The 18,159-nt window shown below is 45.4% G+C and overlaps 1 protein-coding gene across 1 annotated transcript in view; it reads right to left on the minus strand.

Annotated features, from left to right (window-relative positions):
- The window catches only part of LOC146859903 (kinesin-like protein KIF18A), a 391,179-nt gene that overhangs the window by 19,159 nt on the left and 353,861 nt on the right, over window positions 1-18,159 (minus strand). Inside the window, exon 17 of the mRNA XM_085643641.1 lies at window positions 2,320-2,432. Within this exon, the coding sequence (XP_085499767.1) occupies window positions 2,320-2,432 (113 nt within the window). The remainder of the gene's footprint in view (window positions 1-2,319; window positions 2,433-18,159) is intronic.

An 18,159-nucleotide genomic window follows, 5' to 3' on the forward strand; every position in this document is an offset into this window, starting at 1 on the left:
TCTGCCGCTAGATGTCTCTATCAGATAAATAAGTTACTTACCTTTGCGAATGCCTTATCTGGTAGAGACAGGATCTAGCTGGAGATTCCTTACCGATCTACCATCCTCCCCGCTCTGCGAACTGGGTTGTCCTTCCTTTCCAGATCCCTTCTGGCATACTCATGTCTTTCAGTGTGAATGTATATGAACTCTATCGACCTCGCATCCGGTGGGCGACGTCACAATGGAGTCGCTCGACGCCCTCTACCGATGCACAGAGGTACTGCTGCGGAAAGTTTTTCCAGATTCAGTCTGGTGCCTGGAATAACGCAAAGGTAAGGAATCTGTGGCTAGACTTCGCAATAAGATCTACTAGTACATTATCTCTGACAACTAGGACTCAATGTCTTGTCCTCTGGTTGGATCATTAGCTTTTTTGTCTTTCTGGAATTTATATAGCTCAGACTTGACCCCAAGGTATCAGAGCGCTTTAAATGAGCACCAGTTACGTTACACAAGGACACATTCATTTTTCTTTTTTTGATAGGCATTGGGAGATAAGTGATTTGCCCAGAATCACAGGATGTTGAGCATCACTGCTGAGACTTGAACCTGGTTCCCCAGATTTGACATTGACCGCCCTAGCCCGTTCGCTTGAGCTGTAACTGTATCAAACAATTTTATGATACTATTTTTAGCTGGTTTAGTTTTGGACTTCAAAGCCAGTTTAATTATTCAGGATATGAAATTTGTATCTTTCACTCGAGCGTTATACTTTTAGTTCCAGAGAGTGATTTGAGTTTGTTCCTCCATTTGTGTTTTAGAGTTTTCAAATTTTGTCTGAGTTGAAAGTAGGGCAGAACCCGCCACAATTAACTATTTTTGTCTCTTGATTTCGGTATTTATTACTGGAAGGATCTAGTGGTTAAAGAGCAGGTACTAAAGAACAGTGGTGCTCCAAACAATGTGTTTGTCTGGTGGTATCCTCCAGACTAACTGAATTAGTTCAGTTTGTCCAAAGATCTGTTTTTTTGTGTTGCTCACTTGTGCGAATGTTGGCTCCTGCTGCAATTCCAAGGGGAACTTTGGAATGGTAATGCTTTAGGGAATAATGATGTAGTCTGACCAATCAATTTTGATAGGGTTTTCGCTACAATGTGATATGGTTCGGCGGTAATGAGATGCAGAATAGATCCTTTGGAGTATGTTGGGTCAGTTTAATGACTGCACTACATTATTTTCTTTCAAGTACAAATGCCTTCTGCAATACCTTATATCCTTGTGGGAGCACCTTGCCATGAAGTGCTAGCCGTGTCTCTGTCAGGAAAGGTGCGGCAAGCTCATATAGAACTGTCTCTGTAACAGATACTGAGTTGGTTATTGCAGAGTTGCAATTTAGTAGAAGGCATAGGAGTTTGTTTAGTTTCAATGTTTTGATCATCACCTTAATAACTTCACGCTTCTAAGACATGCCTCTCAACGGTTGTAGACATATTTTAATTCCTAGGTCCTATTTGGATGACCTTGATAAATTAGTGGGTAGCTTTCAGCACTGAGTTGGTGAGAATTTGAAACTTCATTGAGGGGTCAGTTTTGAGTAGGGTGGAGAGGGAGCGATCTGATTCACAAAGATCGTTGATCAATAACATTTGAGGATATATAAATGATGGGCTTATTAGTTAGGGGGAGTGATATTGTCAAGACTTTTTATATTTTTACCAATGCATTTACCCTCTGAGATATTTGTTGTAGGCCATTTAAGAAGCTGAATTTACCTACGACAACTTTGACGGCGCCTGTATGACGTGGGACAATATCACACCAATCTCTCAAACTGATCCCAATCAGAAATGCCTCTCAGTCTAAATCCTAACATGAAAACAATAAGGATATTAAAAAACATTTGCCTTAGAGATACAGTTCTCAATTTATGTGGATCATCAAAAAGGAGATGTTAACGGTAAGATATAATCTAGGAGAGGGTTGGGCTGCATGAATTTTGTTTATCGCTTGATTAAACACTTCCTTACTAGGGTTCTTTAGAGACACTCCTTTATTTAAAAGCCTTCTACTACAATTGTTTGGAATAAAAGTCATAGTAATAATCACTTATGGTCTTGACAATGATTCATTCACAGTCAAAAACTGTTTCCTTAGCTGTGGCTGACAAACAATTTATAGAATACTGCACTATGACAAAAAATAAATGTCTAATTTTTCAAACGGGTGGCTAGAAAAAACTACTACGTAACTGATCACTCGAATTCAGCGGTTTATCTTGAGCCTTCTGCATATCTACAGTCACGTCTAACTTCATAAACAAATGACAGTCACACTAACCTGGCGCTCTCCGTATTCGCAAAGGTTTATTACTTTGGAAGAAGTCCTGTCGAACCCGTTTCGCAGCAGAAATGCCAGGCTGGTCGTCCTTTAATGTACTGCACACTGTTGAACTAGGGCGAATGAATAGTAACAATCGAGACTTGTTATTTTGTGCATTTAATATTGAACAATAAACACTTCAGAATAAAACAGATTCAAATGTGGCTAGCTCCTACGCACCTACACGCACAGAACGCATGAGCGTTGACAATAATAATTTGTAACTATGTGCAAAGTGCAACTAATTTTCAAACCAAGCATTCAAGTTAGAGGGCAATATTCAGAAACATACCACAATCCCACCCCCTTCAGTTATGTTAAGTCATCTTTGTTGCACACTGGAAGAAAAAAAAAGATATACTGACACTGCATCCCTCTGAAGTGAAGGAACATGGCACATGTTCGAAACTTTACCATTTCATAATCAAATGTGCACTGCACAGGGAAACTTTTGCGGTACAACACAGATACTGCTCATTTACTTTTGCACCTCAAGATACAGAAGTCTGCGACTTAAAGTTTACATCAATATAAACGAATGAATACTTTAATTAATAGTTAATTGCAACCGAAAGTAACAAAACAGGTAAAATAAACTCAGAGCACATGTCAGTGGAGGCTTTTTTGTCAATGGTTCTTGCTCATTAATTAGGTCATGAATACTACTTAAAATCCACCGTACAAGTGTTTCAAATTTAGTTAATTTAAACAACTTTCACATTACAATACTTCGGTCAAATACACCAAAGTGAAAATGGAAGATATTGTTATTTTCAGATCCCATAATCAGCCTAGATGTTGCTAAGTCTCAAGCCTTGGAGGCTTGTATCTACGGGGGAAGGAGATGGAAAATATTGTAAAAATTCTAGAACCGGATGCTGGAACTCCTTAGCCCAATCTTCCCGCTGCGCATATGCAGAAAGTGAGCAGTGTCAGGATTAGTGGGAGCGACCTCACTTGGTGCTCCACAGCACTCTTGAGGCCTGAACTTAAAACAGCTGGGTTGAGAGGTTTGAAGTGTGCATGTGTAGCTGGTTGCTACAAGACGACAAGCCAAAAAGACATGCACACTTTAAACAGTGCATTAGCCAGCCCACCCTCCTCTCGGCTGATGTCACTACGCAACGGTCCAGACCCCGTCCTGACGCTTGGGACAGGGGATGAAAACAGTGGCAGCTGGCATCTACTGAGGGTGGAGGAGCGAGCAAACCAGATTAAACAAAAGAAAAAAGAAAATACTTGCCGATCGAGAGAGAACATCCTCTTCACTCGTACGTCTTCTGCTGGGACTGCAATGAAGGCCCCAGCAAACTCCCTCAACCAATCCACGCCTGCTCACGTGCTGTTAACCAGCATGTGAGCAGTGCCCTGATTGGTGGGAGTGGCCTCTTTCGCCACTCCTAAGTGTTCGGAAGGTCTGCACTTGCTCTTAAGACAGCTGGGTTGAGAGGTTTAAAGTGTGCATGTGCAGCTGGCCATCTCAAGACGGCCGGCCAATGAAACATGAGCACTTTAAACAAGTGGAAAGGCAGCCCTCTTCCCACCACTCCACCTGGTTCCCTCTGCAGGCCCTGCCCCCTCATGACGCTTGGTTCAGAATGGAACGATAAAAAATAAAATGGTAATCAATTACCATTTTATTTTTTATCTTTGGGGGGCACATAAGTGGGGCAACGCTCCTCCGCTCCAATGGACGAGCTGTCCCTGGATGAAAAACAAAATGGTAAAAAAAAAAAATCAATCGTATTTTTCATCTCTGGGGCTTTGGTGGGTGGGTATTTTAAGGGGCCTGGCAAATCTCTGTTCGGAAGCTGCAGTCGATTTAATATAACGTGGGCGTATCAAACACTAAAGCTGCACAGTCCTAAATACCTCTAAGGCCTCTTTCGCGGAGGCCGCCCCCAAAGGGGGCTTTGAGGGCCAGCGCCATAACCAACGCCAATCCCCCGGAAGGAAACTGTTTTGGGCGCCCTAGAGCGCCCAAAAGAGGGAAAAGCACCCCGCGCCCTCCGCTGCAGCCACCAAGAAGGCACCAGGCCTCCCGTACAATGGGGGGCCGGGCGGGGTACAAACCCCCTAATGGGGGGGAATCAGCGAGCTAGGTGGGAAGGATTCGGGGGGGCAGGGGTGGGGGGGGGAGATATAAGTGCTGCTCCCCCAAGGTAGCTCTCTTCGTGGAGCAGGGGAGTGGCAGCGGCGCACAACAAAGTTTTGTCCCACCCACTCACATCTAAGGAACATCAGTGTCGCAGTGATGGATAGCGGGCAAGCAAATGACGAAGAGCTACGGGTACAATGGTTGGATATGGAGGCACACCGACGGGCGGTGTGTAGGAGTAGGGTCACTCACTTTGGGATGCCTCATGGCAGGGTGAGTTGGCCTAACGAAAAAGGGGGTAGTAAACGGAGAAGGCACTTGCAGCCCAGCCCCCGCCAGATGACAGGGCACAAAAGAGTCTAACAAGGTAGCGAGTTGGGGCCTAACTCCGGGGAGAAGGTATCCACCACGCAAAGAGAGCGCAAATCCAACCAAACAATGAGATGACCCAGAAGGGGCAAGAAACAAGATGAGCCTGCAAAAGATTTAACCAACAAACTGTCAGTCCAATTTGCTAATTGGTGATGTACATATGATTTATAGCAGATAAGGTGTATGACAAACAAGGCATATGATTTATGATCCAAGTATGACAGTTCACCAATGATGATTTATGACCAAGGTCATGCAAGTGATGACAAAAAGTATATGCATGTATTCCTAACAAAACTGCGGCCAACAATGACCACAACAAACACAAACGCATGTTGGCTTGTTCATTCTAAGGAATGCAGACGTGAGATTTTTTGCATGTACCCTGGAGTGGGCACAGTGCGGGGGTTATAATCAACTGCCAGACACTCCCTTCCCCTTGATCTCACTCCTGCAGGTTCATGATTTCTCAGTTTGTGCCGCTTTTTTCCTGTCACTCTCCCTCAGTCTTTCCAGTTTGTGTTTTTTTTTAATCTCTTGCAATCGAGAAACGTGTGATGTGGAAAAATAAGTGTCAGTGGATTCCACGGCAACCACCGGCTCAAAATAAGCACTGTGGCTAGGCAGTTCAAAGCAGCTAGTTCATTGGCAGTTGAAGTGGAAATTACATCTTTTAAGATTCTATTAAAACGAGAAATAGATAGGACTTGATCCAAGGGAGTCAGCATTTCTAGCTGTTGCAACAGTGAATATATATTCTTGTGTCTTTTCAGAACAGGGAGACATTTTTGCATTAAGAAACCTTTAAGTGACAAGTCTTCAGCATGCTTCAGCCTAAACTAATATCTGAGATTTACTGCATTTTGAACTAAAGATTGCTCCTGTAGCTGGAATTCCAGACATATTTGCTCCTGGCTTGATGATCGAGCTAATCAAAACAATGATCTGAAGAAACTGCATTGTGTTTTTTTCAGCCAAGTAATAAATGGAAGTGGGAAAGCTTCCAGTTCATACGGTAGTGTTGAAAGGAACATTGGTCTGGTGACTTCTAACATATGTTGGGGGGTGGGAGCTGGAGCGTCCAAGTTACTGGACAGTTTTCGGAATGCCTGATTTAGATCTAGGCAGACGGGTTACTCTGTCACAATGTGAGGGATATCCTGTCTGCCGAAATATATTCCCATTATATCTTATGGGATTTAATTTTCCACAGACGGGACATCCACCACCGTTGTGACGCAGTAATGCGTCCGTCAAGATCTAGTCAGGCCCCAAGTTTTCCCATGTGTAGGAAAGTAGGATCTGCTTTCATGGTTACCCCCACATTTTGCCTGGTGTCAGTATGTTCTGACTGTAGTTTGTGGGATCCGGCTAATCAGGTCCAGCATCTGTGCTCTTTTTCCCAAAACAGCTGTGGTAAGTACTTTTGTACATTCACAATTGGCTCTTGGTGTACCCTTATAAGTCCCTAGTACTATGGTACCCAGGGCACAGGTACGCCAGGGGTCTCCCATGGACTGCAGCATGTATTGTGCCACCCATGTGAGTCCACTTCAACTCGGACTACAGGCCTGCCATTGCCACCTGTGTAAGATGCCGCTTGCACCTCTCACAACAGATATACGCTTTCTTAAATCTGAGGTCACTACACTTAAAACGTTAAGTCACCCCTATGGATGGCCCTTCAGTCCTGAGGGCAGGATGCTTGGTTCGAAGTGTGAGGGTGCCCCTGCATGAACTGGACATCCATGCAAACCCCACAGTTGATTCTCCAGGCTATGTGAGTGTAATCAGCCATTTTACGATTTATAGTGGACATCAGTCATTGCGTCGAACCTGGTCTTGTTTGGTATCAAACATGTTGGAATCATACCCAAACACTCATTCCTGTGTTGGAGGTATGATCCCATGTACTGGGGAGCCCCCTGTACTCCCAGTTATACCCTTTCAGGATCTGCCAGCTGTTGAGCTGAACTGGAGCACAGAAAGGTAGAACAATAGGTTTCCTGTAACCACCTCCCAGACAGGACTTAGTGTATTGGGCTGGATTGGGCTGGGTTGTGGGTGCTTTCCAGCACCACCAGAACGCATGGAAGAGCACATTTGGTGCCCTCCTTGCATACTCAGGTTTGAGCCAGTTCTGAAACCTTTGGTTCCCGCTCTGGCATGAAACTGAACAAAGGATAGGGGAGTATCCTTCCCTCTGCACAGTCCCTCCTCTTGAAGGGACACCAGAGCCATTCCAACTCTTTCCTTGGGTATTTAGGGGCACCCCTGTGGGTGGATCCTTTGCTTCGTCATAGAACAAGACTCACCTCTGAAAACCAAGACACTCTTCGACTGTTTTGACTCTTGGACTTCGACTGCAACCAAAGAAAGACTTCTGCTGCTCCTGGTCGTGCTGTCCTTCAAGTCTTCTGCCTCGTCTGTGTGTCGTTCAGGTTCTTCAGAAGACCTGTGGGCATCAAGGACTTCCAAAGAAATCTCATGTGAGTGAAGGAGTCACTCTCCTGCATCTGCAGGCACCACAGCGAAGCCGAACCGAAGCTGAGGGGTTGCTGCTCCTGTCGTCCTATGGACCTCCCAAGGCTCAGCTACACAGGTGGTGGTTCTGTGGCTCTCTGGAGGCCTGAACTGCCTTCCCTGCAGTTTGGAGATCAGTATCCCTCGTCTGAGCCACTGGGACCAAACCCCAGTGCACCGCAGCGACTTGCAGTTGCTGGTTGGCTCTGCACTCCAGAGAACATCAGCCTCCAGCACGTCAACCCTTGAAGATCAGCAGTCTCACTGCATCCCTTGCACCGTGGGCATCCATCTTTGGTGAGCTGCCTGAGGTACTCTTGTGACTCCTAAGCCTCTGGCCTGTGGGTCCTCTCGAGTGTCTTCAGCTTTGGAGGGCTCCAATGCATGCTCGGGGACTCTTCTGCACTTGGTGAGTCCCTCGGACCTTGCTGGTCCCAACGATTGCATCTTGTCGTCTCCCACACCAGTTGCGGCAACCAAGGCTTGTTGATGCTCCCCCTAGACACACACATCCGACGTGATACAGGTAACCTGGTTCCTAGGGAATTCATGGGTGGGGAGTCCTGAAGGTTGCTCTCCACAGCTACCACTTTGAGAGCCAAAGGTTATCAAAGGCCACTAATATCACCATTTGGTTGACTGGATTAGTGCAAGGTGCATCACTCCTTTAAGTGTGCACCATATTCTTGTAGATTCTTTATCACTATACTATTTTAGTTGCAGGCTAGGTTCACGGAATCTTTTGAAACAACAGTCATAGATTAGACATAGTTGTCACTGGTGTTGTGCCACACTGGATGAACTGGACTACAGCCACTAAATAAGAACAGTGCCTCGCTCTCCCCTTTAACTCCCTGGATTCTCAATTGAAATCGGCACCAGAAGATCCTATTATTATAATTGGAGGAAACAATAAGTGAGTGAGAACTAAGTTTACTCGAAGTTATGCAACAGTTTCTTTAAATGAACAAGATCTCATTGCAGATTGTCTATCTGTGAAAAATTACCTAGCGGCACCCAACAAATCTGGATAGAAAATCCTTGGAAAACAAAGTAAAATGTAGATTTTTTAAAAAAAACATATTTTATTGCTTTTAAAAAAAAAAAAACAAAGAAATTGGTCAGTGTAAAAAAAAATAACATCCAACACATAGCATTAGCATCATGCATATGCATCAACATATTGTATCATAGTTATAATATTATGCATTCAATCATAAAATTCTGACCGAACCAAATCCCTCCCGCCTCCCCACATCTATTAACTATCTAGTTCCCTCCCCCTACCATACCCGGCTCACTTCAATGGTATCATATTTTATGGATATCCGGTCGCACATGACTTTCCCATTATGATTGATGCTCAGTCTACAACCCCACTCATTCTGGCTCTGTAGAGTTCAAGTGGTATCTGTGTCTGCCGAGTATTTGGCATATTTAGTAGTATATCGAGTATGCATTAATCAATGCAGGGAAGGTTACGCAGAGACTAAGGATTCAAGGAGAATGTCTCACTCCAATCAAATCGGATTTTCCCTCATACCCCTGTTCTCCTCTCTCCTAAGTGCCATGCTTTCAGCCCTGCCCCATCGAACTACCTCATCGTGCCAGGCCATTGCCGATGGAGGCTTTGCAGACTTCCATTTCATTGTGATTGAGCGTTTTGCCAATATTAATGCCAGACTGGCTAATCTATTGTGGGTTCCGTGTGTTTTGCGCTTCTTACCTAGGCCCAGTATACAATGTTCTATTGTGTCCACCTCCCTTTCAGGAGATGATCAGTTAAGTTGTTTGTGTACACTCTCCCAGAATGGTATTAGACGTGGGCATGACCATCATGTGCAGTAGGTCAGCTGATTGTGTATGGCATCTAGGACACAAATGTGCCGCGTCAGGGAACATTTTACTCAATTTGTAAGGTGTCGGGTATGCTCTGTGTACCAGCACGAGTTGTATCACCTTGGACACTTTCTTGGGGTGTTCGAGCACTCTGTCTCACTCCTTGTTCATGTCCAATGTCTCCGGCCCATTTATCCTGCAGTTCAGATAGTGGTATAGTTGCGTGGGTGCGGATACCTCTATATATCCATCTGGTCAGATGTACCCCAGTACCCATTAAATACAACATGTGTTTGAATTCATACGACTTGGGCTCAGTACCATCAGGCGACTAGGTGCTTTTTGTAAATCTGGTGATACTGGCATGAAGCATGTATGATGTATCCCTCACAAACGTGTCATGGTCCATGAGCGCATGGTCTGCGAACAACATCCCTACCGTGTTCACTGCCTCATCTGATCATTTACTCAGACATCTCGCTGACACTACTCTGGTCGGCGTAGGAATGCCCAGCAACGGAATATTGGCGGAGTACGGAACCAGTTCCCCAGGTTATCTTATAGCCCTTTTCCAGTATACGACCGCCACTTACAGAAGCGGTGGCACCTTCGGGATAGGCCTCCTCCCCGGTAACAGTAGAGTGTGAAGCAATCCCTTTTCCCAATCCTTCTCAAACATGGACAGTATCTGGTGTAGTCGTCTAATGTTTAGTGATGTACTCCAACCCGGCACAAAGCCACACTGATCTACATTTATCAGTTGTGTGAGGTATGGTTGGAACCTCCGGGCAAGGACTATGCTGAGGATTTTATAATCCAAGTTAAAGAGAAAGGGGACGGTAACTCGACATACCACTGGGGTCTCTGCCTGGTTTTAATATGGATGCAACTAAAGCCTGTCGTGTAGTGGGGGGTAGTGATGCTGTCTTTAGCATTGCACTATGTAGTTTTTCTAGGTGAGGGACTAATTGTGCTAGTATGTCTCGTAGAATTCCACAGGAAGGCCGTCAAGCCCTGGGGTGTTGTTATGCGGGAGATCTTTTATCGCGAGACGATTTCAGATCTTGTTATGGTATTTGCTAACTCTTTTTTCTGGGCCTCCGAGAGCTGGGGAACTGTCAGACCCTCAAGGAAATCAAGCAATTCCTCCTCCAGCATGGCTACTGGAGCGGCATACAGCTCCTCATAATATTGACATTGACAAAATGCCATGTTAATTCCTAGTTGTGTGGTTGCCATACCACCGCCCGGCATATGAACCTCTTGCGTTGGAGTGTTAATCAGCACGTCCTGTATGATCCTAGCTAGAAGCGGGCTAGCCCTGTCTGCCTCGGCTTGCTGTTTGTGTGTATGTTCTATAATCAGTGATGCGCAATTGCTCTACGAGTTCTGCGTATTTTATATTTGCCTCTTGCAATGCCGCCTTTTTTGTATCATCTAGTGCTTCCCGTTCAAGCCCACATAATTGTTCCTCAGCGTCCTGCAGCTCTCTGTGCACCATGGCACGGGCTCCCACTCTAGTGCTTATAGCTACTCCTCGAATAACCGTCTTGAAAGCCTCCCATTCTGCCTGCGGAGATCCTGCGGTATCAGTATTTTCTATAAAGTAATGGGATATGGCCGTAGTGAGGGTGTCCCAGAACACTGGATCTTCAAGGGCTACCGACTGCAGGCGCCACTTCGGCACTGGTGAGGGGATTTTCCCCCCAGTCAAACTCCACTTCCAAGGGGTTATGATCTGACAGCGTTTTCCCCAGGTAAGTACTATGGGTGACTTTGGCAATTAACGGCTTGGTAAAAAATATCCTATCTATGCGTGTATGAAGAATATGTGGAGGTGAGTAAAATAAATACTCCCGATTTGTCAGGTTGTGTATACGCCAGGCATCTCCCAGCGACCACCCTGCCGCCCAATTCTCCAAGGCCTCCGCTTGTTTCCTGCTGCTTGTCCCCAACAGAGGAGGATGGGAGCGGTACAGTTCTGTATTCAGTACTGCATTGCAATCCCCGCCAACTATCCAGGGGTACCCCTCCCAATCGGCCAGAACAGTATTCAGTGCCTCCCAAAACTTATTCTACTTGGTATTGGGAGCATATATGCTACCAACTACTAAATGTTCTCCATCTAAGGAACCGCGGGGCAATACTTATTTACCATTGATATCAATTGTCTGCTCCAGGACCACTAGTGGGGTGTTATTCCTCACCTATAGAAGTAAAAGTTAGATATTTGCAGTCCTAGCTTTCAGTTATGGGAATTTCCATTTAAGTAAAACATTTAAGTAAAACATTGAATTTTCCTATCAATATGCAGGATCCCAGAACATTTTTAACAAGAGGTACACTTTTCTTCAGAATCAAATTTATTTGTGGTTTATTTTTAACTACTTAGCCCCGTGTGCTGATCCTCTTTTTTGATGCTTAGGGCACATCGCACTTAAGCCTTCATAACCTTTTTTTCCACAAAAAGTAACAAGGCCAAATATGCTTCATATGGTCCACACAAGTTGGGGATTCTGAATACAAAAACACACAGAAGGGGGCCAGGGAAGATTTTAAGACCAGCGGGTATTCACTCCCTAACCATCAACACCAAACAAAACATAATGCCCAGGTCTAGAAAAAGAAGAGATATTATTTGACACCTAAGATGTCAAGAAGTATTCCTTTCATAGGACGAAAACCCTCACCCACTACAGGTGGCATGCTTAACAATAGGGTTGCTCCTCACACTGCACCAGCAAGATATTTTGTGGGCTACAACTCCCACAGCAATTGGGATGAGCTGTTCTGATGATTTGGTATGTTATAATTAAGCCTTTCGTTATTCTGTTTTTACTGATGATTTTGACAGATAAATACAGACAGAAAACAATGTGTTTCCTGCCTGTATTTATTTTTAAAAACAGATATACACAGCTGCTTAATCTGCTAAAATGTGACAGGCATCCATCAATAAGCGCACGTCCAAGAGTTAAATTAACATGGAAATATATAAATTTTACAGCGCCATGTATTCTCAAAACCCAATATAAATATGAATGAATACCAATAAAATGGCGAACAGAAAAAAAATGATAAATACAGATGGAAATGTTAAAAAAAAAAGTTAATGCCATAAAACTGGGAGCTCAAGTTCTAATATAACCCTATGGAGTCAGTCGTGTGTTGGGAGTTGCAGAGTGTGGTAAGTGCTTTAGTGCAAAATAAATATATAAACAGCGCAATTAAAACTGACAACAAGGCAGATGTTATGCTTTATTGTAGTCTATCTGGGTCAGGATTAAAAATTAGTGAATATGCAGGGAAGCAGTTTTCTAACCCTGAAGATGTTCCACAGAATTGTCTACATGTTTTTGCCCTCACTAGAAACCCTCAAGTGAGGTGTAGGGAATTCATCAGGACTTTAACCCTTTCGGTGCACAGCTCGTCGCCGTGTGCTCATGACTAGCCCAGCTCGTCATGACACCCACCCACGGGGGAAGCGCTGCCACTCCCCCGTGGGTGGCCGATCTGGGTTTTTTTCCTGGGGAAGGCAGGGGAAGACCTTCCCCTGCCTCCCCCCGCCCCCCCTTCCACGTCATCAATGACGTCATCGAGGTTCCCCTTGGATCACCGACGTGCAGGAAGCCATTTGCTTCCTGTGCGTCAGTGAACTAAGAGGTGAGTTTTGGGGCTGGGGAGGGGGGGATTTTCTTAAAAGAGACATTGAGGGAAAGGAAAGGGTTTTCCTTTCCCTCGATGCCTCTTTTGTGCATTCCTGCTGCAGTATCGTGCAGAAGGAATGCCCACTAGATGCCAGGGATTTTTTTTTTTAAATGGCCATGACTTTGTTGTTTGTGGTGAGCGGCCCCTTAGGCAAGGGTCGCTCCCCCTTTTGGGGGCAATATTTCCTTGCTTTGTCTGCCCGCCGGGGAGGGGAGGGGGGGGGGGGAGGAAGGAGGGGGGCAGGCATTTTTTAAATAATAAAATCGGCCCTTTGGCCATTTAACATTAATGTAGTGGGGAGTGGCCTCTTGGGCAAGGGTCACTCCCCTTTGGGGGCCATTTTTAAAAAAAGTTTATTTGGGGGAGCGGCCCCTGAGGCAAGGGTCGCTCCCCTTTTTGGAGGCAATGTATTCAGGCTTTGTCTGCCCCCCGGGATTCGCTCTTCCTCACAGTGATCAAAAATAGGGAAGTTTTAAACCCTGCAACTCAAGCGCTTGCACGCCAGCTGGAGGGGGCAGATTTTCTTTATTAAAAAAAAAAATGCACACTGGACCACCAGGGAGTGTTTAGTGGGGAGTGGCTCCTTGGGCAAGGGTCACTCCCCTTTGGAGGCTTATGATTTTGGCAGTCTGCCCCCATGGGGAGGGGTGGGGGGGTAGATTTTGCCATTTTGAGGTCGAGCATTCGCGACCTCTTGTATATACTTTAGTATATACTTATATGTTTATATGGTTTGTGGGCTTTGGAGATCAGCCCTAGGACTTGTCTGCTTCCGCTTAGGGACTTTTTTTTCTGATCAACTGACTATATTTAACTTTCTTGATAGAAAACGACCAGAAGAGGTCAGTAAAATATCAGATTCACTTCAGCATTCTCTAGTTTTCAGTCCATAGAAATTGTCTTCCACGAGCACCCATAGACATTAATATTTTTTTAAAATCTTGTATTTTCAGTGATATGACCACCGAAGGCCCAGATTTTATATTAAAAACAGAGCTTTGGACTATACCATTTCCCGCTGAAAGGCAATATTTCTCCCCGTGTGTTCCAATACATGGCGTGTCACGCAGTTTGGTGCTTGCTTTCCCTCCATGTCAAAGAACAGCAGATGTTTCAAGGCGCAGGCTAATGTGCTACATAGAGCTAAGTACATATAAGGTCCCAAAGGCGAAACCGATTGCATTGCAAATGCTTGTTTAATGTAGGAGCCACCAGGGAGTTATTTGTGTAGAGTGACCCCTTGGGCAAGGGTCACTCTCCTTTGGGGTCAATATCTGTGTCTGCCCCACAGGGGGCCACATCGCCATGCTTTTAAAACAAATTGGGCCCACTAGACCACCAGGGATTTTTTTGTGGGGCGTGACCCTTTGGGCAAGGGTTGCTCCCAGTTGGTAAGCATTAATTTGGCCGTTTCTGCCACCCTGAGGGGCAGATCGGCTGATTTGTATTTTTGTAGGGCCACTATGCCACCCGTTTTTTTTTTTTATGTTGGGGAGCGGCCCCTTGGACAAGGGTCGCTCCACTTTATGGGAGGATGATTGTGGTCATTTCTGCCCACTTTGGGTGACAGAATAGCAGTTTGTTTTTAGGCCCATCTGCCATCTAGGGGAGCAGAAGCCAATAGACACCTGTTTTTTTTTTTGTGTGTGTTTGGGAGTGGCCTCAAGGGCAAGGGTTGCTCCTCTTTTACGGGGGTGAATATTTTATTTATACTCTTAGGCACACCTACCCCTTAGCTTGGCTGGTGGATTGTGTGTGGACTAGTGCATTATTTGCATATGTGATTGTAATGTTTTATTCTAGTGTAAAGCTTTTGATTCCTGTTTGCGATTTCGACAGTGGTGTTCTGCAGTTTTGCGCCGTTGCATTTTTTTGGTAAGAAAAACATTTTTGTTGTATTTTCTCCAAATGAGTATTTTTGTCATGTATGGATGAATTTTTTTGTAAGTGGTGTCATAATGGCAGCTTATTTGGTTAGTGTTTTGTGCATGGAATTATTTGCGATGTGTTTTGCATTGTCTTATGTGTCATTTTCTTTTCTCGTTCTTTTTTAGTGGGATATTGTTGATCCATACTGTGTCTGTGCAGAGTAGGTGGTGGTGAATGTAGCTGCTTCTGGCAAGTGAGTGGTATCGTTTTGGAGTATATAGGTATTTCTGATAAAGGTGTATTTTGTTTATTACTTATTTTTCAAAGTGTTTGTTGTTGTTGACTTGTTTGACAAGTTACTTTTATTAGTAAGCAGTATGGCTAGCCGTAGAATGACTGCTCAACAGGTGGTTGGTATGCTTCTTGAATCTTACTCTGAGCAGGATTATGAGACTGACAGTGCGTCTGAGGGATAGGAGGGAGGGGAAGATTCAGGCAGTGAGTTTTCTCTCCACATTGAATCATCGGATGTTGAATGTACTCTCAGTTCAGATGAAGCTACTCTCAGTGCGGATGAAGTGCATGTTTTAGAGGAGGATACTGCTGTGCCGATGGTGCAGGAGGCATCTGGATTGCAGCCTGAGGCTGCTAGGCTTCCTACTGGAAGTTCTGGACTCTGGGTTGATCCAAACATGGTGCAGCCGGTGTTGCCTGCCTTTAGTTGTGATGCAGGGTATAGAGTGGATTGTGAACATTTTTTGCCTATACAGTTTTTTAAGTTGTTTATGGATGATGTATTTTTGGGTGAGATGGTTGAGCAGACTAATTTGTATGCTGAACAGTTTTTGAGGGACAACAGTGACAAACGTAGGCCCCACTCTAGAGCTGTACAAAAGGGGGTGGTGATGGACGGAGCATCAGAGCCAATCAAACACTCATACCCAGTCAACAGATCTGGGTTTGATCCATCACCGTTCTTTAGCCCACTCTGCCACCCCAGTACAGACATGGCCATATGCAAATCACTCTCACCCAGTGCCTCATGGGAACAGTCCAGCCTGAACTGCCAAGCCATGCCTTCCCTGGACCGGAAACAAGCTTCCTAGGACCGGTTTCTGGCATTTCAGCCGTCTTCAGCCAGGCTTGCTTGAATCCAGTGGCAAAGTGAGCAAGGGACTCACGTCTGAGCATACCCTGCCAACTTATGGCGAACAAAGCGGTACAAAAGGGGGTGGTGATGGACGGAGCATCAGATCCAATCAAACACTCACACCCAGTCAACAGATCTGGGTTTGATCCATCACCGTTCTTTATCCCACTCTAGAGCTACCCGGTGGACTCCCACAAATTTGGAAGAGATGAAGAAGTTTTTGGGTTTGACTTTATTGATGGGTTTGATAAGGAAGCCGTCCATGGCTTCATATTGGTCTACCAGTCCCTTGATGGCAACGGCCATATTTCCTGCAGTTATGACTCGTGATTGGTATTTACTTTTTCTACGGATGCTGCATTTTGTTGATAATTATTTGGCGTTGTCACGAGAGCACCCTGAATGTGACCGTCTTTTTAAGATTCGGCCTGTTCTTGATCACTTTGTAGATCGATTTTCAGAGATCTATACTCCAGGGAAAGAAATCTCTATTGATGAGTCTTTGGTCTTGTTCAAGGGCCGTTTGGTTTTTAGGCAGTACATCCCTAGCAAGAGGGCACGCTATGGAATTAAGCTGTATATGTTGTCTGAGAGTAGGACAGGATATGTTTTTAATTTCCGTGTGTACACTGGTAAGGATTCCACTATTAACCCCCCTGGTTGTCCGTCCACTTTTGGAGTTTCTGGGAAAATTGTGTGGGATCTTGCTAGAGGACTGTTTAACAGAGGCCACCATTTGTACCTTGATAACTTCTACACTGCTGTGCAATTGTTTAAGGAATTGTTCAAAGTGGACACTTTTGCTTGTAGTTATCCAAAAGAGCTTGTTTGCAGAAAACTTCAGAGGGGACAGTGCAGTTCCTTGCGTAGTGATGAACTACTAGCTGTGAAATTTTTGGACAGGAGGGATGTGTACATGCGGACTACCATCCATGATGAGAGTACTTCACCTGTGGCTGTTTGGGGTCAGATCTCTACAGTGCGCAACCTGTGTGCATTTTAGACTACAATAAGCACATGGGTGGTGTTGATAGAGTAGATCAGATGTTGGAACCTTACACTGCTATTCGTAAGGCTTACGTTTGGTATAAGAAGTTGGCCATTCATCTCTTTAATTTAGCAACTTTCAATGCTTTTGTTGTGTTCAAGGAGTGTTCTCCTGCATCAAAGTTGACTTTTGTTCAGTTTCAGCAATCTGTGATAGGCAGCCTTGTTGTTGTGGAACATGCAAGTGTTCCTAGCGTTGGAGTGGTGGAGGATGTGGCTCGATTGAAAGATCGCCACTTTCCTGATTTTATTCCTCCCACAACCTCAAAAGACTTTCCCACTTGGAGATGTAGTCTGTTGGCAAAGAGGTACGCGGAAGGAGACTCGTATGTACTGCCCTGAGTGTCCTTATAATCCTGGGCTATGTGTCCCTGCTTGTTTTAGAGCTACCACACGCAAAATAATTTTTGGGAGTATCCATGAGTGCTAAAGTGAACTGCCTGGTCTGTATTCTTTAAACAATTAGATTCTGTTTCAAGGTTGGCATTAGTGCAATGTATTTAGTTTCAGACTTTGTGTTAGTAGATTTGTATCTATTTGCAATTTGTTTGTGTTTTTATTTTTGTCTAAAAAAAAATCGTAAATGTGATGGTGGTGTGCGTGGACTGGAGCTTGGCTGGCGGTGTGCGTGGACTGGCGCTTGGCTGGAGGTGTGCGTGGACTGGCGCTTGGCTGGCGGTGTGTGTGGACTGGCGGTGTGCGTGGACTGGTGCTTGGCTGGCGGTGTGCATTGATTGGCGATTGGCTGGTGGTGTGCATGGACTGGCACTTGGCTGGCGGTGTGCGTGGACTGGCGCTTGGCTGGCGGTGTGTGTGGACTGGTGTTTGGCTGGCGGTGTGCATGGACTGGCGATTGGCTGGCAGTGTGCCTAGACTGGCGCTTGACTGGTGGTTCGTGTGGACTGGCACTTGGCTGGTGGTGTGCGTGGACTGGCGCTAGGCTGGCGGTGTGCGTGGACTGGCGCTTGGCTGGCAGTGCGCGTGGATTGGCGCTTGGCTGGCGGTGTGCGTGGATTGGCGCTTGGCTGGCGGTGTGCGTGGACTGGTGTTTGGCTAGCGGTGTGCATGGATTGGCGCTTGGCTGGCGGTGTGCGTGGACTGGTGTTTGGCTAGTGATGTGTGTGGATTGGCGCTTGGCTGGCGGTGTGCGTGGACTGGTGTTTGGCTAGCGGTGTGTGTGGACTGGTGTTCA

Source organism: Triturus cristatus, chromosome 3_1 (genome assembly GCF_964204655.1).
Source record: "Triturus cristatus chromosome 3_1, aTriCri1.1, whole genome shotgun sequence".
NCBI lineage: Eukaryota > Metazoa > Chordata > Amphibia > Caudata > Salamandridae > Triturus > Triturus cristatus.